The sequence below is a fragment of the Typopeltis vanoorti genome, chromosome 3 (genome assembly GCF_054136105.1).
Source record: "Typopeltis vanoorti isolate ZY-2024b chromosome 3, IOZ_Tvanoo_1.0, whole genome shotgun sequence".
In the NCBI taxonomy this organism is placed as follows: domain Eukaryota; kingdom Metazoa; phylum Arthropoda; class Arachnida; order Uropygi; family Thelyphonidae; genus Typopeltis; species Typopeltis vanoorti.
Window position 1 is genome coordinate 144779419 of NC_143551.1, and position 23739 is coordinate 144803157.

Consider the following 23739-nt stretch of genomic DNA (forward strand, 5'->3'; position numbering starts at 1 on the left):
TATTTTCATATACAAGTAACCAAAAAGGTGTCACACCTGATGAGACCTCAATAAAGGTCGAAACTGGTCTGGGTAGTGACCCTTCCCATAATGCATAGCATTATACATGTCTTGCAAGGAGATGTGCTTGCAAGATACTAAGGCAAGCGATTGAAGTCAACTTCTTTATACGAGTTGCCCCAGTCCTGAAAGAAGTTCAGGCGCAAACTTGTTTGCTTACACTTAGATAAAGGATTAAACCAAGTATATAATTTCTTGATATCTTTAATTTATATTTTAAAATAATTAAAATCAAACACTTTTCAGATGTGAACCATACACTCAAATGAAATACATAATGGCTTTTTTTTTTATTTTGTGTTGTGGTTTCCAGTCTAGTTTAAATTCTGAAAAATTATAATAAACAAATTTTTCTTCTGCAAATACTGTATTTTTTGGACGATAAGACGCACCCCAAATTTATGAGACAATTTTTAGAAAAAACAAAAAAATTATATAAAGATATTTACAAATTCTTACTTAATTTTTATTTATTGTTACAATCATTTGTATTAGCAATATTCAATTCATCTTCACTCTCGGTACTATCACTTGTCTCGTTAATGCCACCGTTCCTATTACTTTCGTCTGAAATATTGTCACTCCCTTCAAAAACTGCGTCATCTTCAGTACCATCCATCGCATTACTTATCCTGCATTTCTTAAATGACTTTATAATCGTCTCTTCTTTCACAGCTTCCCATGAATTTTTCACCCAGGTACGTACTTCTGAAATTGTTGGCCGTTTCATACATCCTGTTACTGTAACATCGTGGTTTGGCTTTGCCATCCATTTGTTCCATTTTCTGTATTCATTTCTTTTAGAAGCTTCTTGGTTGATTCTGTTTTATGCGCTCTGAATTGATCCCACACTAACATCGCAGGCTTTTTAAACAACGCACCTGGATGTTTTGCCCATATCTTTTGTATCCATAATTTCATTCCTGTTTCGTCCATCCAGCCTTTATCTTGAACGTGGATAATAATGTCACGAGGTATTTCATTTCTAAAGTTTTTCTCTTGAAGATTAACATGGGGGGTAGTTTTATTCCGTCCATGCAACAAGCTAAAACTACAGTGTAGTTAGTGAGTTTTTTTATGACCTGTTGTTTTGATCACTATTGATTTGGTGCCTTTTGAATCTACTGTCTGATTTGAAGGAACATCAAAAGTTAGAGGCACTTCATCCATGTTCGCAATTTGATTAAGTTCAAAGTTAAATTTCCTTCTCGCTGATATGACAAATCTATGGAATTCTATAATTTTAGCTTCATAGTCAGCCGGCAATTCTTGGGCTAGAGTGGTTTTTGTACGCATCCATAACCCGTGTCTTTTCATAAATCTAAAGCGCCAAGACAGTGATCCTGTAAAATCTAAAATTCCAATAGCAGTTGTCCATCGTTTACCTTCAAAAATTATCATTTTCGTAGAAACAGATATTCCCATGTTTCGATGATTTGTTACCCAATTTTTCATTTGTACTTCTAATTCTGGCCATTTATCTAGGTGCGAACGGAATGTTTTCTTGTGTTTACATAGCAGTTTTAATTGTTCCTCTTGTTTTCTCCATTCACGAACCATTTTTTTTGTTGGTGGTGGACAAAATGTCTTTCTGCTTCTCTACATAGTTTTGCATAATTTATCACATTTAATTTATAACTCACGTTATATGAAAGTCTTTTTTGTTTTACACTCATTTTTTCTAATTTTCCTCACAAGATGTAGACAATATTCTATCATCCCCAAGTTCCTTATTGTCAAAGGACATATTCGGTCAAAACAAGCAAAACAGATCTATTAAAAAACTTCCTTAGCCCTTCTTCAAGAAAGGATCTAGCATATCAGGTACGAATTAAATGTAATTGACCTTAATTGCCGGAACAAATTTTATGATATTTCCAACAGTATAGACTACTCAACTTGGAATATTATAGACTGCATGATACAAATTAGTTACAATAAACCATTTCGGTCTAGCAAATTTTCTCAAATAAAAAAATTTAAAGAACTTTATAAGAAAAAATACAATTCTAGTCCGTGTCTCCCGGATGATAAAGTGATTTTCAACCTATCAGATTACAGCCTTTCTAAACAAGAATCCGAAATTCTTAAAAAGGGTTTTAACTTTTCCATTGCTCCTAGCCACATCCCAAAAATGGACTTCATATGTGGTATTGAGAAAGGTCTTTATCCACTCCCAGAGACAATAGCTAATGATATAAGATTCCAAAGTACAATCATCCTTTCGACAGCTAAACCACCAAAACAAAATACTACTCCTTTAGATAAAAAAGGCAATTTGGAACTTAAGAAAAAACAAGGACATAATAGTTACTAAAGCAGACAAAGGAAACTCCACAGTCATTTTGAACACCAAAGATTATATTAGTAAGATCAATAGTTTACTATCTGAGCAATCCATGTACAAAATATTAAATAAAGATCCAACCATGAATAACCATAATGAAACCAATCTTCTGATTTGCAATATGAATGGTTGGCCCCAGGAGTTAAAAAGAAAACTAAAATCTTCGCATCCCATAACACCTCGCCTTTAGGTGCACCCAAAGTACATAAAGATGACGTTCCACTCAGTCCTATTGTAGATGGTAGATTCTTCCCCACATATCTACTAGCCAAACACCTTGCCAACCTATTACAAGGAAAAATCAGACAATCAGAGTCTTACATAAGGAACTCTCAACACTTTGTGGAGAAACTTAAGAATGTTAAGCTATCCAAGACAGACATAATGGCAAGTCTTGATGTTGTATCCTTGTTTACAAATGTACCAGTTGAGGAAGTCATAGACATTAGAAGGCAGTCCCCTGTCACCACCACCATGTGCAGACTTGTTTATGGAGAAATTAGAAAATGATATTCTAACTAACATTACTCCAAAACCAACAGTCTGGTGGAGATACGTTGATGATGTGTTTATTATCTGGAGAGAAAAAGTAGAAAGCTTACATGAGTTCTTAGAAAAAATCAACTCTTTTCATGACAAAATCAAATTTACTTTAGAGTTAGAAAGCAATCATCAATAACAATGTTGATAAAAAAAAATCACCTCTTATCATCATCGTCAAATTCCTGCCACGTACCCCAAAGGGGTGTACAGGATATGATAGTACTACATGAAAAATTTACATCATTACTAACTTCCTATCTACAATTTTCCTCCAGATCAGTCTGTTACTTGTCAAGACACCAATATTATCAGATCTTATATTTCTGTCGTCAAAGGCATTTTGTACCGTAACAATCCACCTATATCTTGGTCTTACTCTGGGTCGTTTTGCTGCCAACCTGCCAGAGAACACTTGTTTTGCCGATCTTTCTTCGCCCATTCTGTTTAAATGACCATACCACCTGAGATTAGCTCTGCTAACGTATTCCTGGATGCTGACAATGTCAAGTTCTTTCCTAATATCCTCGTTTTTAATATGATATTGCCATTAATGCCATCTGTTCATGCCTCTAATCTTTATCAGGATTCTCATATCTGTGATCTCTAGTCTTTGGTCAAGTGTTTTACTTCTGACCCAGTTCTCAGATACATAAGTTAAAACTGGTTTGAACACTGTCATGTATACAGCTAATTTAGTGTTCTGACTAATTTCTCTCTTATTCCATATGAATTTATTCAATTGACTTCCTACTATACCAGCTTTATTGATTCTGTTGTCTATTTCCATATTTAATTTACCATCTACACTAAAAATCGTGCCTAAGTAGCTGAAATGTTACACTTGTTCCACAGGTTCTCCATTCACAACACAGTTGACATTTTCAATGATTCTGCCTATTTTCATTGTCTTTGTCTTTTTATTGCTGAACTTCATACCATATCTATTACAACAGCTACTCAATTTAGTCAGAGAATCCTGCAGACTTGTAGCGATTTATTTAGAAGTATAACATCATGCGTATAAAGCAAAGAGCTGACATTAACATCTCCAATTTTGATATCACGTCTAATACCACTTTCCTTCATAATGTGATCCATATAGATAATGAATAACAGAGGGGATAATGTACATCCTTGTCTCACACCAGATTTAACATTAAACCATCTTCCTGTACTTCCTTCAATTCTAACTCAAATAAAGACTAAGTATTGCTTTATATAATGCCCCATTGACACCATATAACTGCAGCGTATTGAATAGCTTCTCTCTTGGCACCTTGTCATATGCCTTTTCCAAATCGACAAAACTTAAATACAGATCTTTGTTATATTCCCATGCTTTCTCGACTATTTGTCGTAAAGTGAAGATCTGTTCCTGACAGCCTCTATTTGGCCTGAATCCAGCTTGTTCTTCACCAAGCTTTTCTTCCACAATTCTTCTCAACCGTTTCTCAAGTATACTTGCATAGATCTTGCCAGGAACACTCAGTAGGGAAATACCTCTGTAATTCTCACATTCAGTTTTATTTCCCTTTTTATATATGGGTACTATGAGAGCTCTACTCCAATCATCGGGAATTCGTCCCTCTGTCCAGGCTTTCTGAACTATGCAGTGCAGCCACTGTATGACTCTTACACCACCATACTTCAGCATTTCTGGTCGAATATCATCTACTCCTGCTGCCTTTCCACATTTCGAGCCTTTGATGGCTTTTTCTACTTCAAGTATGGATATGTATTCCTGACTGCATGCCTGGTCAGTGTTTTCTACCACTGTGCTGTCATCACTGCTTGTTTCATTTAGCAGTTTTTCAAAGTAATTACACCATACTTCAAGGATATCTTTTTCTCCCATTTTCATGTCACTTTTATCATCTCTAACTCCTTTTACAGCACTCTTTCCTCCATTCCTAAGCTTCTTCAACAACCTCCAGAATATTTTGCCACCTTCTTGATATTTATTTTCTATATTCTTGCCAAAGTCCTTCCATGACTTTTGTTTAGCTAATTTTACACAGTGTTTAGCATTCTTGCATTTGTCTCTGTATTCTCTAAGAGCACAAGCTGACTTATTTGACAGGAACTTTTGATATGCTTTCTTCTTTTTCTTCACTGCCTCTTTAATTCCTGTGTCCACCATGGAGTTCTAATTTTTCTATTTTAGCAGACAACTTCACCACATGCCTCTCTAGCTGAATCAATCAGGGTTTTCTTCAAGGCTTGCCACTGAATCTTCAAGGTTTGGTTTCTGTTCTCAAACTCTTTCATTTTTCCTTCAATAATCTTTGTGTATTTTAGTCTACAGTTCACATCTGAGAGCTGCTCAACTTTCATTCGCTTTAAAACTTTCTTACATGCCATTCTTTTCAATATGAAATTCAATTTTATCCTGCTCAAAACTAAATAGTGATCGCTTCCAATTTCAAATCCTCTGTACACTCTGGTGTCCTGCACCAGGGAGAAAAAATCACTATCAACAATAACATAGTCAATGAGACTTTTCTTATTCCTTGCCTCTTCTCTCCATGTGAATTTGTGCACATTTTTATGTTGGAACATTGTGTTAGTAATAACCAGTCCATGTCCTGAGCAGAAATCCAACACATATTTGTCATTATTATTAACTTTGCTCTTTTCTCCAAATTTTCCCAAAATATTTTTGTATGTCTCACAATCATTTCCTACTCTGCTATTTAGATCCCCAACAAGGACCAACTTTTCCTTTTTCATTGTGTCCGTAGCTTTTTCTAAAGCCTCAAAATATTCCTCCACTTCTACCTTAGTAGAACCTTCTGTGGGACCATAGGCACAAATAAGTCTCATTGTCCAGTTCCCCATTCTCATATTTGCCCACATTACTCTACTTGAGACTGACTGTCAATCAAGAAGATTAGCCTCATATTTTGTGTTGAATACTACGCTACTCCTTTTCCTTGATTGTCATTGCCTGAATATAACATTTTGTATTTATTGTTCAGAAAGATCTCACCAGTTTTTGTCTTTTTTGTTTCAGTCACCCCTATTATGTCGATCTGGTACTTATCTAATTCCTCAGCTAGCTCCATTTCTTTGCCATTCAGGCTTCTTATGTTGATAGTACCGATCTTTATTCTGGTAGTAAGACTTATACGTTGGTTAGACATAACTGGTAATTAGTTTACGGAATTAATAACGCATATAAAGTATATTAATTAAAGGTAACTTTAATGAATAACTTCTATATTTCGGTAATGTCACATTGCCATCTTCAGGAACATAAAGATATGGTATGTGCACTCAGGAACTAACACAAAGCAAATGAGGAAGAAAGCAAGAAACTAATATTGTTCCTAAAGTCCTAATGGTGCCCTCTTGCGGGCTAATTTGGTAGTCTTGGCAGTTGGACTGAAGTTCTCATAATGAAAGTCTCCCAAATTTGGGGCAGTTTCATGCACCCAAATTTGTTGAGGTTAGGAACGTTTTTTAGAGCTGCTGAAGATTCTTTGAATAATCTTTCGTATTTAAACTTGCTGCGATGAATTATTTTTGTTTTCTTCCAACAAATTTTATGGTGGGTATCCAAGGCATGGTCTGCCAGCCCAGAGCGGCTGTACTGGTGAAACCGGATGTAGTCTTGGTGTTCTGAAATCCTGATATTTATTGTTCTGCCTGTTTGGCCAAAGTAGGACAATTTGCAGCTGCAAGGGACCTGGTATACACCAGGTAGATCTAGGGGAAGTGGTTGGTCTTTGGTAGAGCGGATAAGGGATGCCAACTTTTTATATGGTCTGTAACAGGAAGCAAGGTCATATTTTTTGTGGATATTGGTTATTTTCTCAGAGGTGCCCTGGATGTAGGGGATGGTGATAGACTTGGTGTAATCTTTATTGTGGAGGGGGGAGGGGGGGTTGTGGTTTATTGCCGAAATATAGAAGTTATTCATTAAAGTTACCTTTAATTAATATACTTTACATGCGTTGTTAATTCCGTAAACTAATTACCAGTTATGTCTAACCAACGTATAAGTCTTACTACCAGAATCATGATCATCCACGGAGATGCAATCGCACGAAAGGCCCGTCAATACTGCAAATTGAGGTTGAAGATATCGAGGCAAATAAATCGTCTGACGTTCCTAAAACGCTGCCGGGATAACAAAGTGATCCCTAATTGTGTCAAATTGAAGCACCGTTTCACTTCCGAGAAAGTTCTACGCATTTATAACCGCACTAGCTTCGCCCTGTTAAGAGAACAAATTACCGCGACGCGCGTTCTCCTTGCCGATGAAAACAAAACCTTACGGGCGCTAGAGGAAGAGCTGTCGAATACACTCGGCGTTGATCTATGGTCTATACTTCATGACATCTCATGCGCATCGGCAAGAAAGGAATTCGAAAAAATACGTAGTCGGCACATGAAAAAATATGAAAACCTGACAAAGACTTCTACTTCCATACCTCAGCCACCACTCAACACTGTAGGCAACCTCTCGTCGGCAGTTTTAAAGCCTGAAGCACTCACAGCACTTTCACATGGTTACAATTTTGCCCTAGCTCCTAAAAGGATACCTGCTGAAGAAATCATGATCCAAATAGAGCGTGGAATTCGCAACCTGCCTAACCATATCGCCAACAACGTGAGACTGGATGTAGTCGGTGTTCTCACCAAAGCCAAACCTCCAAAATCCAACTTATCCAAAAACGAACATACAGCCCTTCAAGAATTGAAAAACAACAAAAAAATAGTAATCACCAAAGCTGATAATGGAAGCGCCACTGTGGTACTCAATCAAAAAGACTACAAAGGTAAGCTAAATTCTTTAGTACTAGACCGTACTACTTACCTCCCCATTGAATATAATCCGACCAGCTCTCAGATTAGAACTATCCACAGACTCCTTAAGAAAGTCACTTCTTGGCCTGTGAAAGTCACCAACAAACTTAAACCTTATAACTCTAGACCCCCCCCCCCCCGATTATATGGACTCCCAAAAATACATAAACAAAATGTGCCATTACGTCCCATAGTGGATGGCATTGATTCCCCCACATATAAATTAGCCAAACATTTAGCCAAAACGCTCACACACTACACTGGCAACACACCATCACACATAAAAAACTCAGCCCACTTTAAAGCCAGTATAGAAAACCTCACACTCCAACACACTGACATAATGGTCAGTTTTGACGTCTCCTCCCTATTCACTAATGTCCCACTCAAAGAAACCCTTGAGCTCATCCAAGCCAAGTTTCCTCCCGATATCTCAGCCCTATTTCAGTTCACAATGAACTTAGGCTATTTCGTTTGGCAAGGAAAGTTCTACAAACAGATAGAGGGGACAGCCATGGGTTCACCACTTTCCCCACCCTTGGCCAGTTTCTTTATGGAGACATTTGAAGAGAAAGCCTTAAACTCCGCCCCATAAAAACCCACTATTTGGCTTCGTTATGTGGATGATGTGTTTGCTATTTGGCCACATGGCTCAGACACACTCCACTCCTTCCTAGCACACTTAAACAACCAACACCCCAGAGTCCAGTTCACCTTAGAAAAAGAGGAAAACAACACCCTCCCCTTCCTAGACACTTTAATCACCCGCCAGCTTGATGGATCTTTGGTTTTCTCTGTTTACAGAAAACCCACCCACACTGGCAGATACATTCACCAGCAATCCCCCCCCCCCTCACAACAATATGGGGTGATAAAAACACTATATAACAGGGCAAAATTAATCTGCTCAGATGACAAGGCCCTGACTATTGAACTAAACCACATCCACAACACTTTCTTAGCCAATGGCTATAACCCCAAAAAAATCCAAAAAATACTAAAACCTGTAAACCACAACCCCCCCCCTCCCCAATAAAGATTACACCAAGTCTATCACCATCCCCTACATCCAGGGCACCTCTGAGAAAATAACCAATATCCTCAAAAAATATGACCTTACTTCCTGTTACAGACCATATAAAAAGTTGGCATCCCTTATCTGCTCTACCAAAGACCAACCACTTCCCCTAGACCTACCTGGTGTATACCAGGTCCCTTGCAGCTGCAAATTGTCCTACTTTGGCCAAACAGGCAGAACAACAAATATCAGGATTTCAGAACACCAAGACTACATCCGGTTTCACCAGTACAGCCGCTCTGGGCTGGCAGACCATGCCTTGGATACCCACCATAAAATTCGTTGGAAGAAAACAAAAATAATTCATCGCAGCAAGTTTAAATACGAAAGATTATTCAAAGAATCTTCAGCAGCTCTAAAAAACGTTCCTAACCTCAACGAATTTGGGTGCATGAAACTGCCCCAAATTTGGGAGACTTTCATTATGAGAACTTCAGTCCAACTGCCAAGACTACCAAATTAGCCCGCAAGAGGGCACCATTAGGACTTTAGGAACAATATTAGTTTCTTGCTTTCTTCCTCATTTGCTTTGTGTTAGTTCCTGAGTGCACATACCATATCTTTATGTTCCTGAAGATGGCAATGTGACATTGCCGAAATATAGAAGTTATTCATTAAAGTTACCTTTAATTAATATACTTTATATGCGTTGTTAATTCCGTAAACTAATTACCAGTTAGTACCGATCTTTAACTCTGGTGATGTTGAGTTGGGGTTTGTTTTCAGATTTGTTCCAGTAGCTGACTTTTCGCTGTTCGCCCTGGTTCCCTGGCAAAAACAACGGGGGCCTTGTTTAACCGGGCGACGCCCCAGCCGGCATGAAATTTTGTCATGTTGTACCATCATTTTTTATTTTGGTTTAACCAATAAGAATACAATTTGGTCGGCTAAATCCCAAATTGCTAGCCCATCCTCGTTCGTTCAGTATCCAAGCAGATACCCAACAAGGTGTCTAATGTCCAATCCTCACCACGAGAAGGTAAGGATTGGACATTAGGTCAGAAGCCCTGGTCAGTTCTCCGCATTCCTTTAAAGGCTATGTGGAGGTCTCCTCTCAGTTATACAGCTTTGACCCTTAAGCACCCCTCCAATCCAATTTTGATATCATGTTTAATACCACTTTCCTTCATAATGTGATCCATATAGATCATGAATAACAGAGGGGATAATGTACATCCTTGTCTCACACCAGAATTAACATTAAACCATCTTCCTGTACTTCCATCAATTATATAACTGCTGACTTGCAACTCAAATAAAGACTAAGTATTGCTTGATATAATGCCCCATTGACACCATATAACTGTAGCGTATTGAATATCTTCTGTCTTGGCACCTTATCATATGCTTTTTCCAGATCTACAAAATTCAAATAAAGATCTTTGTTATATTCCCATGATTTCTCCACTATTTGTCGTAAACTGAAGATCTGATCCTGACAGCCTCTATGGATATGTATTCCTGACTATATGCCTGTTGAGTGTTTTTTACCACTGTGCTATCACTGCTTGTTTCGTTTAGCAATTTCTCGAAGTAATTACTCCTTATTTCAAGGATATCTTTTTCTCCCGTTTTCATGTCACCTTTATCATCTCTAACTCCTTTTACTCCTAACCTTCTTGATATTTATTTTTATGTTCTTGCCAAAGTCCTCCCATGACATTTGTTTAGCTAGTTTTACAGTGTTTAGCTTTCTTACATTTGTCTCTGTATTCTCTAAGAGTACAAGCTGACTTATTTGCCAGGAACTTTTGATATGCTTTCTTCTTTTCCTTCACTGCCTCTTTAACTTCCTGAGTCCACCATGGAGTTCTGATTTTTTTATCCTTGCAGACAACCTTTGTAAAAATCACTCTGCAAATAATCACCTCTTAAGATAATAAAAATAATTTTCATCCTGTAATAAAAATTTCAAACAATGCAGAGTGCTTAATACTTATGACAAAGATTGAATAACCTGTATTCGGACAAATGTCTTGAAAAGATTCTCAGACAGTGTATTACAACAAAATTCTAGCATTGTGTAGTCACTTTGGAAGCTGATGGATGTGCATTCATTCTACTGCTGCTTTTGAATATTGAGGATGCAATACAAAACAAATATCTATAATCATAATTATTTCATTTAATTTCTTACTATGAATAACATGCTTCTCTTGAATATTCTACTATGCTATTTCTTTACTGTTTATTAAAAAAAAAAAAAAAAGAAAGAAAAAAGAAAAGAAAAAGAGAGAGATTTTGGTTAAAGACAATAGTTCATCTTTGCAAGATGCCAATCCCTCTGGTGTAATTCAGCTAATAATATTTTTTGTATGATGTTTAACTATTTGGCAACACACAATCACATTCATTTTATCTTTTTTTTTGTTGTTGTTGTTGTTGTTTTTTCAGATTCTTGAACTTCCATAATCCATATAATGTTAAACATATGGATTTTCAAAAAAATAATAAATAGGTGTAAATTTGATGACCTTTTCAGAACTATTGAAAATCTAGAGTAGATCACAATTTTATAATGCAGCATAAAAATTATTGAAACAACAAAACATAAAAAGATGTAAATATATAACAAGTCCAGTTAGTTACGCACATATATTAAATGGAAAACTTACCTGTTCTACAGAAACCATTTGGTTTGGTCCCTGCAGAGAAGCTAACAAGGTTGATTCATGTGAAAGAAATGTAGAATTTGAGTGTGATTTTGGTAATGAAAGCAGCTCATGAGATGGTTCCTGCATTTGTGGTGACAGAGAAGGTGGAGGCGGAGATGGTGACGGCGTATTTTCGGGCACAATTCCATGTTCTTTAAGAATATCTTCTAAATTCACAGTAGGTGGCTTGGAAGGTTTTAAAGTACTATATGATAAAGATTTTGGTGATGGCTGGGCCTGTACTGATGTCTGGCTGGATGGTACACAGGTAGTAATAGGTGGTGGTGGTTGTGGTTGAGGTGCAACCTGAATAACAGGTGGTTGTTCTGGGTGATTTTGAAAGGGCAAACCTGGACCTGCAAAGAGATGTTGCTGATGTGGAGGTAAAGTTGTTTGGGGTGGTTGAAGGGAAAGACCAGAAATAACACTCTGACCAGCAGCCATAACACCAGGTACAGAAACTGCACCAGGACCTATTTGCGTGCCTGCTAATGTAGTGTTCTGCAATGCAGTCTGCAATTGGGGTATTGTAATAGCTGGGCTAGGAGCTAAAGCAAGGATGTGACCTTGAGGTGTCTGAATTTGTTGCAGCTGTAATCCTTGATTCGTGCCCATAACTCTAGGTGCCAAAATAATATTTGGCCTAGCTAATAAACCTTGTCCTTGTGAAGCTGAAGGTACCACAGTACTATTTGGAATTGCAGTTGTTGAAAGATTCAGACTCGGAGAAGCAATACCAGCATGGGCTATATTATTTGGAATCATTATAGTCTGTTGTCCAGAAAGAGGTGACTTTGTTTGTGTGAAAAGAGCCTGAGCAGTCTGACTTGGAGCTTGAAGGGCTGCAATTAACGTTGCATTATTTTGAGCACCACTAGGGTTTACTGTTTGTCCTGATGATGCACTAACAGGAGGCCTTAGAGTCAACTGTACACCCTGCAAATTTCCAAGATTACCCTGAATTAAAATAGGACTCTGTCCTACTGCAGGGATAATCTGGTTAAGTACAATTGTGCCCTGAGGTCCACTAAAAACACCAGGCTGTCCTTGACCTATAACTAGCTGACCGGCAGCACCAGTTTGAAGTCCAACACCAATTCCTCGCTGAGCTGGTGTAACTGTTGCAGCCCCTGCCTGTTTTACAACAGGAGCAGAAAACTGGTTTGCTGTAGCTCCTGTAGGTTTTGGAAGAATTTGTTGAGGCAACTTTGGCTGAATAGGCCTCACTGAATTTTGAGTGGTCCGTGATGGAACCGATGAACTTTGTTGTGGAGCTGGTAATATTTGGACCAGAGGCTGTGCAACAGGAACAGCAGTTGTTACAGGAACAACTGGGGCAGAAACTGTGGACAATCGTGTTTGTTGGGATTGAGAAGCAGGAGGCAAAGACTGCTGAATGAGAAGCTGCTGTAATTGATGTTGCAATGACACTTTTTGTGAATATGGCTGTTGAGAGGTTAAGGCCTGTACTAACTGAGTAACATTATTTGATGATTGCATAAGTTGACTGTGCTGTTGCTGTAATGCTATAGAAGATATGGACTGATTTCGTCCTGTAACAGGAGATGGAGCTGGTGGCACTGGAGACCATGATGGTGCTGGAGAAGGAGTATGGGAAGGCAATGGAGATCTAGTCTGTTGAAGAGGTGATGGTGGAGGCATGCTGTGCACAGAAGATGGACCTTGGCTTGGTGATTTTATTGCATGTGATAATGGTGTAGCTGAACGTGGTGCAGATCCTGGTGAGGGTTGGTGAAGGGATTGTGACACTGGTGATGGGATATGGTGTATAGTGGCTCCACTAGGTGATGCAGTATGATAAGTTGCAGGACCAGCAGAAGATGCAACAACAAAGGATAATCCCATCCCTGGGCCAGCCCCAGTTGAGCAAACAGGTGCTTGGCCAAAGAGTCCTACTGTTTCAACAGGGTAGCTGAATCCCATTTGTTCTGAGGACGGCTCTATTCCTGGCCCAAGGATGGCAGTAGGAAGGGGATGATGAGTAGTAACAGTCACATGAGTTTGGCGGGCTAGTTGGGGACTTTCCACTACTGATTCTGATGACATGCCATCTTGCTGGTCCTAGAATGAAATGAAATGCTATATTCTTTTCTTTTTATTTTAGCTAAAAACACATGAAAATTCCATTAAAATGCTTATAATACACATATTCATTCTTTCTATATAACAAATGATCAGTATTAGTATTTGATATGTATTACAGAAAACAGACCATATTAAACTTCACACATATAATACAAAAAAAAGTAACTCCATGGATTGCAAGCCTCACTGTAATACACAGTGTGTATGACTCTTTATTAACGTACAGCCTTCTAATCTGTAATATGTTTTTTGTTTATGTTATCTCACTACACTGTTCACTTCATAACTAGAATCTTTCTCAGTGCTTTCAAACAATGTCAGGTTTTGTTGTATATGATCATTTGTGATATCTAATTACAGTTTAGGTTAATCTGTGCCATCAAAAAAGTGATCTCACTTGTTTGGCCAGTGATCTCACAGAAGAGTGATGTGTTAACACAAGCCTTGTTTTGTATTCTTTTTAAAAGTTCAGATTCTGTGAAAATTTTGCTAAGTAAATCATTAGATAAATTTATTTTATTTTTTTTTAAAAAGTATCTCTCTTATACAATTTGTGATTTACAACTTGATTTAAATCCAAATTTCAATAAAGTGTATTCCAATTTTTTTTTTGTGTGTGTTTAAACTGAAATTAAAGACAAAGAATTCAAAAATGCACTGCCTTATTTAAGTAAATACCAGTTTGAGTTTCTTAAAACCATGTGTATATATTCTTACATCAGTTACACTGTATACACACCTTTTATGATGTGCATTTTGGATTTAAAGTAAATTAAAAAAAGTGTTAAAAAATTAAACTTGACTCCACCCAATTCTTCCCCACCATTTATAAGCCACAAAAGATGTTCCTTCTTTCTTATTTTGACATCTTACCATACTTTGACATTTTACCATCTTTGTTAAATAATTTCTAGATTGTAACTGAAAATAAATAAACATGTATTATATTTGCATTGTTTTTTTTAAAAAAATTTTATTGCATTTTAGCACATGAATGTATGTATGAATGAGCACGTAATGAATATATCTCTCAGATACAAGCAACCTATGCTGCAATTTTTTCGACCACAACCCCTCCGCAAGGTTAAAAAAAAAAGACTTGGTCCCATACAGTTCTTCAATACAGTAAAACCTCACTTAACACGATTAATTCATCCATCAATTACTGCGTGCTAGGCGAAATCATGTTAAGTGAATATAATAAACAATAGGGATAATTATAATTCAACCATCAGTTAGCATAAATTTAAAAAAAATTACAGTATAAGTTATATTAGGGGATAAAATCATCAAAGTTAATAAAAATCATCAATTGCTTAAATTTTTATTTAATGTCTAAACATTTGATTGGGCTACTTTTTTTTTACAAAAAAATTAAGTAAAATAGTTTGAATCGTGCTCAACTTTTTCATCTTGACATGCAATTTGCGATAGCTGGCGATTGTTTTATCAAGAATTCGGTGGACTTCGAAACTTCATTCCATGTAAAGATCAGCATCAAACAAAAATTCCTTAGCATGTTCAATATGATTGAAAACTAGTTCAAGTTCTTTTGCAGTTAGCTTCTTAGTCACACTCCTTATCTTCTTCTTCTTCACATGCACACTGTTCTTCTAGTTGAAGGAGATCATTCTTACTTAAATGATCTGAATGGGAATATAGCAAGTTTCTCACATCTTCATTATCCAGTTCTTTAAATCCAAGTTTTTTTTCAATTGTGCCGATTTCTTCAATAATGTTAGATCATGAATTGTGTGGATGATAAATTAACATAGGCTCAAATTTAAAGTTGCCTTCTGCACTGCTTCCTAATAAAAGTGTAAGGCGATCTTTACATACTTTGTATCCTGGATGAGATGCTTGTTTTAGCTAGGAAACTTTCTGTTGGCATACACTTCCAAAAGAGACCAATTTCGTCGACATTGAATATTTGCCGATCATCATAATTCCCCTCCTGAATTATGCTCTGCAATTCTTCAGGAAACTTGGCTGCAGAATCTTTATCAGCACTAACAGATTCCCCAGTTATTCTTATGTTATGCAGTCCAGTTTGATTTTTAAAACAATCAAACCATCCTAAACTTGCAGTAAAGCTTTCACATTCCTCTTGAAATTGGGCCTCTTTCAATGAGGTAGAAATATTGAGAGCTTTTGCCTGAATATTCCCTGTACTAAGAGGTATTCTTTTTTTTTGGTTATAATCCTCAATCCAGAGTGATAGAAGATACTCGATCTCGATCATTAAATGGCTTCTATTTCGGGTAATCTGCATGCTTAAAGAAGCAGTAGCAACTTTTCCTTTTTTTTTTGTGTTCTTTGCTCTTATTTAATATAGTCCAAACTCTACTCACGGTATCCTAGGTCTCGCACGATCATTGCATTACTAGCACCACTTTCATGTCTCTCAATGACTTCTAGCTTTTCCACTCGCTGCAGATTGACGACAAAAAAATTTGCATAACGTAAAAAAATCATGTTAACTGATTAATCACTCACTTAAAGCGGAGAATAGTATCATTTCATTCAATCGGGTTAAATGATTATTGTGCATATCGAATTCGCATTAAACGAGGTTTTCCTGTCTATGAAGAAGCACGTGGAAGAAAATCAAATTATGGTAATCTCCCAATTATCCAACTCTCATTCAACCAATCCTTGAATGAGTATCATATCAAATGGCCTCTAGAATGGTAATATTTAAACATGTCTTCTGTTAAGTGCCTAGCTAAATGATTTTCCAACATGGCAGAGTAACTGAGAGATCTGTTAACTGTTTTGTGTGGAGTTTTCTACAAAAAAGCAGTCAACAGTTTCCTGGGAATCATTCAGTTTTAATAATCTAATAGGAAATCATTGAATTATCTGTAAAGAAAACTCCGAAGAGTAGATTATAAGAGCAATAGACAGGGTGAATTCTCTCTCTCTCTCTCTCTCTCACACACACAAAGTTCCACACTGAAAAACTCAACTACCTGCAAAAAAAAATTACACTCAATGTGCTAGAACTTATTTAGTATTACCACTTTCAAAAAGAGGATAAGAACAAATATTTTTTAAAATGTTGGTGTTTATATTGCAAAGTTGTATCACCAATTCTTCTACTTAATACCTTTACATAATAAAAGTTTCATTTGATGTCTCAACAGATATGACATTTCAATGGCGGCAAGTTCTGCTCTTAGTGGTTCACTACAAGATGCATACTAATGCTTCTAAATATACTGCATTAAGTCCACAACTTATACCACAATATTCTTTTCAGTTGTGAGTAGAAGAGTTACATTTTAAGGCACTGCCAAAGGGAATATTCTACTTATATGAATACAGGAATGCTTTAACAAGGACTGAGAATCTGTAATGTAATTGAACAAGAAGCAAGGCATCTCTTTCCCCAAAGTAAAATGCACATAAACCAGAAGTAAAATTTACGCATGGTGGCCATAATTAAAGAGGAGGTGTTCAGAACCCTGTAGCAAAAAATGTATTGGACAAAATTTAACCAAACTTGGTGAAAGTACACACTCTGGAACATGGGGTTTTTATTTATAGAAGATAAAAAAATAGTACAAAATTCTGCTACTAGGGGACATTTGGTGCTATAAGTGTGTAGTTTAAGATTAACTAAACAGTAATGGCTAGAAGAGGCACAACAAATCAATTTTCGTGTTCATATGACTTACAGACTTAGAAAAGCCTCCACAGACTTGACAGGATGCTGCAAACAAAACCTCATCAAATGGGACTACCTCACTGGCCCAGAGTGTGTGTGTTGTGTGTGTATATATATAGGTTTTTTTTTTCAGTCCTCAATACTGTAATTTTGTAATTATGGTTATATTAAAATAAAAATTATATCAGTAGAAAAGGATTTATTTCATGAAATACAATAAAATACAATAAATTAATTTTTATTTATTCATTTATTTTTTAAAGATAAGCGATTATATAAAGATAAGCAATTTTAAAGATAATTATACATACAAACTTAAGAATACATACAAACTTGTCCAGAGCAGGCCTTTACAAAAATCCATGCCCATGGTGGGAATTTTAAAGTTAAAAAAAATAAAAAAAATGCAAAAGTCAACAGAAAAGGGAGGAATAAAAATGTTAGCTTGTGGCAGGAAAAACCTAGAGCCAATTCTGCTGCAGAGGAGTGTCATGTGACAGCAGTGCACTTGGAGAGAAAAACAAGTAATAAGGTTGGAAGTGGAACGCTGAGGACTGAATCTAGGAAATAAATACATAGTTTAGAAGAGTAGAGAGGAGGTTAGCTAACTGAGTAGGATAACAAGGAGAATGAATTCAAATACAAGCTGAAATACAGATAAGATAGTGGAGGAAAGGAGAGAGAGGAGAAGTGTGGAATGTATATAAAATAGAGTAAGAAAGCAAGGAAAAAATGTGACAGTAATTTTTTCCATTCGTTGATGTATAGGAATGCAAGACATGATAATTAATAAATAACATAAAATGGATTTACCCTACTTATATATTTTTATCATTAAAAAATTTGTCACTCTAGTATCAAGGGCATCTTCAAAATGACTTTCAAATTAAACAAGAACAGAAACTGGTATATTCAACAATGATGCACATGAACTGCACGTACATGATGTAGGGCATCATGCTCTAATTTATTTAAGGTTCTAGTAAAAAATAACCTTAACAAGATCTAATAATAAATAATAATATAATTAAATTTAAGTCAATTCTGGAATTTGTGAAGAACCATTTCCCACAAGAAGGATAATTTAAGTCCATCATTTCTATTTAGATTCGGCTGATGTAGAAAGTCTTGCAACTTGCTTTGTATAATGTTCCAAGATATTATTAGATTATTACTTTTATGGAAAATCTTAATTTTCTTCCAAAGAACTTAGTGTCTGGTGGTGATAGCATGCTCTGCAAGTCTCAATTGCTCTGGCTCATGGAACTTAACGTAGTCTAAATGTTCATCATGACTCACTGCTGCAGATGCACCTGTTTTTTTCCAAAACAGAATAATCCACACTGGCAAGGAATTTGATGCAGTCCGGGGTGAGCTAAAAGCGGAAGTTCATCTTTAGCTGAGCCTAGACAAGTAGATATCTTGTTGATAGGACAGAAAGACACTTGTGGGCCAATGGATCTAAGTAGTTTGGCTATACCTTCTGAGATTTCTTTAACATAGGGAATGGTGACAAGAAAACTATAATTAATAAATATCTTGTCGACATGTGATTCAGTAAAATCGTTAGTAAGGAAGGTGGACTTCATGTGATTTATTTCTTGGGAGAGCAGTAATTCAATGTAGCAAAAAGAGTGTGCTCTATGTACAGAAGTCTTAATGGTGCCAGATTGGTGCCAGTTATGATGGTGTGAAAGAGGATGAATGTAAAGTCCAGTATGTATTTTCTTTCTGAATACTGATAAGTGAAGACCACTATCTGGTTCACAAAGTAATAAGGGATCTAAAAGGCAACGCAATTGTTCTAACTCAAGAGTGAACTGGATATGACGGTAAAAGGCGTTGATCTTAGACAAACTCTTGTAGGTCTGACCCATACCAAATCACAAAAACATCAACATATCTGTACCATAAGAATGGCTTATGATTGAGGGCACATCAGTGGCTACCCACTGATGTGCCCTCAATTTGTTGGTAAAGCTACCAAAAATCATTTGTTGGTATAACAAATCAATATATAACAATCAACATCATTTGTTGGTATAACCAACAAATCGAAGGGACAGTAATGGGTAATCCAATATCTCTAGCTATTGCCAACTACTTCATGGAGCACTTCCAACAACGTATCTTTGACAACATTTCACCCAGAGCTAACCTTCGGTTCAGATATGTGGACGACATTTTTGCCATATGGAAGGGCACAACGGAAGAATTACAACAGCTTCTCTCAAAAATAAATGCACTTCACCCAAGGTTCCAGTTCACCTTAGAAGTAGAAGTAAATAAGCAATTAGCCTTTCTAGACCTCTTAATTCTTTGCCAACAAGATGGTAACCTACAATTCACAGTCTATAGGAAGGGGACTCATATAGGTAAGTACATCCATGCTGAATCACATGACCATCTTAGTCAAAAGGCAGGTACTATAAAAACACTGGTTCATAGACCCACTCCTTTTTGTTCTTCAGAAGAACTATTACAAAAAGAATTACAATATATTATTAGATATATGAAGAGCCAAAGGCTTCAATTCGGTGACATATGACTTGTTTAAGTTCAGGGATATTACATCCCATATCGTTTCTTAGCTGAATAAGAAACTCAAAGAGTTTCATGCCGAATATAGTAGAAACTATATAAAGTTCGGCGATTCCAAGCGTAAGCAAATACCTGGATTCCACAGCAACTGACCCTTAAGGTAGTGCAAGCCGAGGCAACTCATGTCAAAGGTGGAGCAAGCTCCGATCACTATTCTTGATATTTACCCATAATGTGAACTTAGCTTCTAGGAGCTGTATTACTGTTCTACATTATGAGAGAAGGTCACTACCCAGACCGGTTTCAACTTGGAATTGCTTGGAAACGCTTGGAATTGCCGAACTTTATATAGTTCCTACTATATTCGGCATGAAACTCTTTGAATTTCTTATTCGGCTAAGAAACGATATGGGATGTAATATCCCTTAACTTAAACAAGTGTCATATGTCGCCGAATTGAAGCCTTTGGCTCTTCATATATCTAATAATTTATTAGGACACCTATTGGCAATACTCATAGAAGGGTTGTAAGTTCTGTTCGCTACAAACTTGGTATTAACTAGGTCTACCTACTCACTGATGAGACCTCAATAAAGGTTGAAACCGGTCTGGGTAGTGACCTTCTCTCATAATGTAGAACAGTAATACAGCTCCTAGGAGCTAAGTTCACATTATGGGTAAATATCAAGAATAGTGATTGGAGCTTGCTCCACCTTTGACATGAGTTGCCTCAGCTTGCACTACCTTAAGGGTCAGTTGCTGCAGTATCCAGGTATTTGCTTACGCTTGGAATCGCTGAATTTTATATAGTTTCTACTATATTCGGCATGAAACTCTGAGTTTCTTATTCGGCTAAGAAACGATATGGGATGTAATATCCCTTAACTTAAACGAATTACAATATATTAATTCCTCTTCATATCCAATGGTTACAAGAATTCTAAGAACTATTACAAAAAGAATTACAATATATCAATTCCTTCCTAATATCCAATGGTTATAAGAATTCCTTCATAAAAAGAGCTTTAGTAGTTGTGCTTCAGCATCCTCTTCAAATACAGAAGAAACTATGCGTATGCCTATCCCCTATGTGCAAGGCATTAGCGAACACATAGCTAAATTGTTAAAACCACTAAATATTTGTGTGGCCTTTCGACCAATCAGAAAAATCTCTACATTCCTCACATCTCCAAAGGACAAGCTCCCACATCTCAGCTATCCAAGTGTCTACCAGATTCCCTGCTCTTGTGGGTTATCATATTTCAGACAAACAGGAAGATCTGCTCTGATCCGGTTAGAAGAACACAAGTCTTATATATTCAGTACCTTGAACCTGAACGGTCTGGACTTGCAGAGCATGCCATCAATACTAGACAGAGTTCAGTGGACTGACAAGTCATTCACAAAACCCGATTTCGTTGTAAAACGTTACTTCACTTCCCTTAACCTAAACAGATCCAATTGTCTAAGTCTTTCCCCCTTGTGGGAGATAGTACTACTCTATAAATCAGCAAATCTTTCCTAACCTTTGTAATTGTATACACACATATATATAAATTTTATTTACTTATTTAATTGTTTTGAAATAAATTTAGGAAATTTAACCTTAGCTACTTAGGTGGTGCTTTGTGAATATATCAGTTATTGTTTAATTAGCCTTTGTACTTGTACTGATGATGACTGTGATACTCAGGCAAAAATTCTACTAATAAAGAATATTTTACGAGAGATAATTTCGTTATTATAATAGTAAGTAATATGAGTTACATCGCCATGTGGTATTCATTTTCAGCTATCAGAAAAAGAACAGCTGCAGTCCACTTTGATATCAAGTGCAACCAGATAGAAATTTGAAATTATTTTCTCAGTGACTGCACTCACATAATACCTATTTGTAAATCTGGTTACAAAAGACAAGTCTTTTGTAAATGAAATTTAGGAATTTTTTATAATTATTTCTATAATTTTTGTCCACTGATAAAAAAAATAAATAAATATGATTCTTAATCATTCATCCTATAATTATCTAAAAAGAAATTGACACACAACTGCTGCCTAAGCATTTTATTATATTTTTATTTATTTATTTATTATTATTATTTTTTTATTTTTTGTATACAATGCTGTTTCCAAATCTCAATAAGCATTCTATTTTATGTGTAGAATATAAAATATGACTTATAAGGAATTTCAAATATTAATTTTTCACCTTGTAAAAGTATGTTGTTGCACTGGTCATTACCTTGGAATTTTCATCACTGCCACTTTCAAGAAATGACTGCAGAAGAAGGGGATCACTATAAGAGGGGGAAAAATGCACATTTTATTTCAAAAGAAATGTCCAATGCTAATCAGAGTACATACACAACACACATCCTAGTGGTAGGAAGTAAGTTAAATTTTGCATATCACTTTAATAATGCTACTTAACTATAAAAAAGGAGGGTAAAATAGCCTCGACATACAGTACTTCATTATGATGATATAATTACAAGTATATAGACAAATCATAACTATGGACTATAAAGATGTAAAGCCAGCTGCAGAAAATGGACAATGCAAAGGATTATATAATCTGGTGAACTGTAAAATCCTGCTTAATGATGGTAAAACCACAATGAAAAGAGGTATGGTGTAATCTATAAGTAATAAAGTCTTCCATCCAATGTCTATTGAAAGAAAGATCAAAATGGCTTGAGAAGCAGTGCTGTAGGTTTATTAAGTGCATCACTGCACAAAGTAAATTGCATCTATTCGATTTATTTTTGGTCACATGTACCTTATTCCTTTGCTTGGCTCAAAAGATTTTATTGAAATTCAGTTGGCTTACTAAAATTTGACAGGGCATCTCAATTTTGGTTTCGACTGGGCTATTTTAGTAGGAAAATTTGGTAAAACATTTTAAAATAATATAAAGCAAGAACTATGTTCTGATGGGATGAAATTAAACAAAATCCAGTATTTATAATGTCCATTCATCATCATCATCATCCTGTCAAGGATTTTAGGGCCAGTTGTATGTTCTGATCTTTTTTCCTTGGTCATCAATGACAAATGGATGGCATCAAGTATCTTTTCGAAAATTATGAATTGCCTATTCTATCAATATATTGGATCCATTTCTTTCTGCAATTGTATATTTTATCTATTATTGAGTCGATTTTATGTATGTTTCTGCATTGGATTCACAATGTGATGCTTTTCCCATTAGGATTTTTAATGTAAAAACTCTTCTTGTGTAAGAAGAGTTTTGGGAAAGAGTTTATCTTTGATACACTCTTTCCCAAAGTTTCAGTATTTTTATTTAGTACCAGGGTGAACTGCGGCCCTTCACAAAAACTGAAGAAACTAAGTTTTTTTTTTTTTTTTTTTTTCCTTGCAGTTTTATGAGTTTTCAACTTTTGAACTTGGATTTAAAATTATTATTGATCATTCCTGTTTTCTTCAGGAGACCTCCACATACCCTTTAAAGGAATGCGGAGAACCGACCAGGGCTTCTGACCTAATGTCCAATCCTCACCTTCTCGTGGTGCACCCTGTTGGGTATCTACTTTGATACTGAACGAACGAGGATGGGCTGGCAATTTGGGATTTAGCCGACCAAATTGTATTCTTATTGGTTAAACCAAAATAAAAAATGATGGTACAACATGACAAAATTTCATGCCGGCTGGGGCGTCGCCCGGTTAAACAAGGCCCCCGTTGTTTTCGCCAGGGAACCAGGGCGAACAGCGAAAAGTCAGCTACTGGAACAAATCTGAAAACAAACCCCAACTCTACATCACCAGAGTTAAAGATCGGTACTATCAACGTAAGAAGCCTGAATGGCAAAGAAATGGAGCTAGCTGAGGAATTAGATAAGTACCAGATCGACATAATAGGGGTGACTGAAACAAAAAAGACCAAAACTGGTGAGATCTTTCTAAGC

At 36.3% G+C, this 23739-nt stretch overlaps 1 protein-coding gene across 6 annotated transcripts in view; it reads right to left on the bottom strand.

Annotated features, from left to right (window-relative positions):
- LOC150108632 (uncharacterized) overlaps positions 1 to 23739 on the bottom strand; it is a 516846-nt gene that overhangs the window by 178725 nt on the left and 314382 nt on the right. For 5 of the 6 annotated variants that reach the window (XM_090390897.1, XM_090390895.1, XM_090390894.1 and 2 more), the window contains 2 exons: positions 22021 to 22108; positions 11456 to 13576 (listed from right to left, as the gene is read on the bottom strand). In XM_090390897.1, coding sequence (XP_090247023.1) covers positions 11456 to 13576; positions 22021 to 22108 — 2209 coding nt within the window. The remainder of the gene's footprint in view (positions 1 to 11455; positions 13577 to 22020; positions 22109 to 23739) is intronic. The other variant, XM_090390898.1, reaches the window with a different exon arrangement.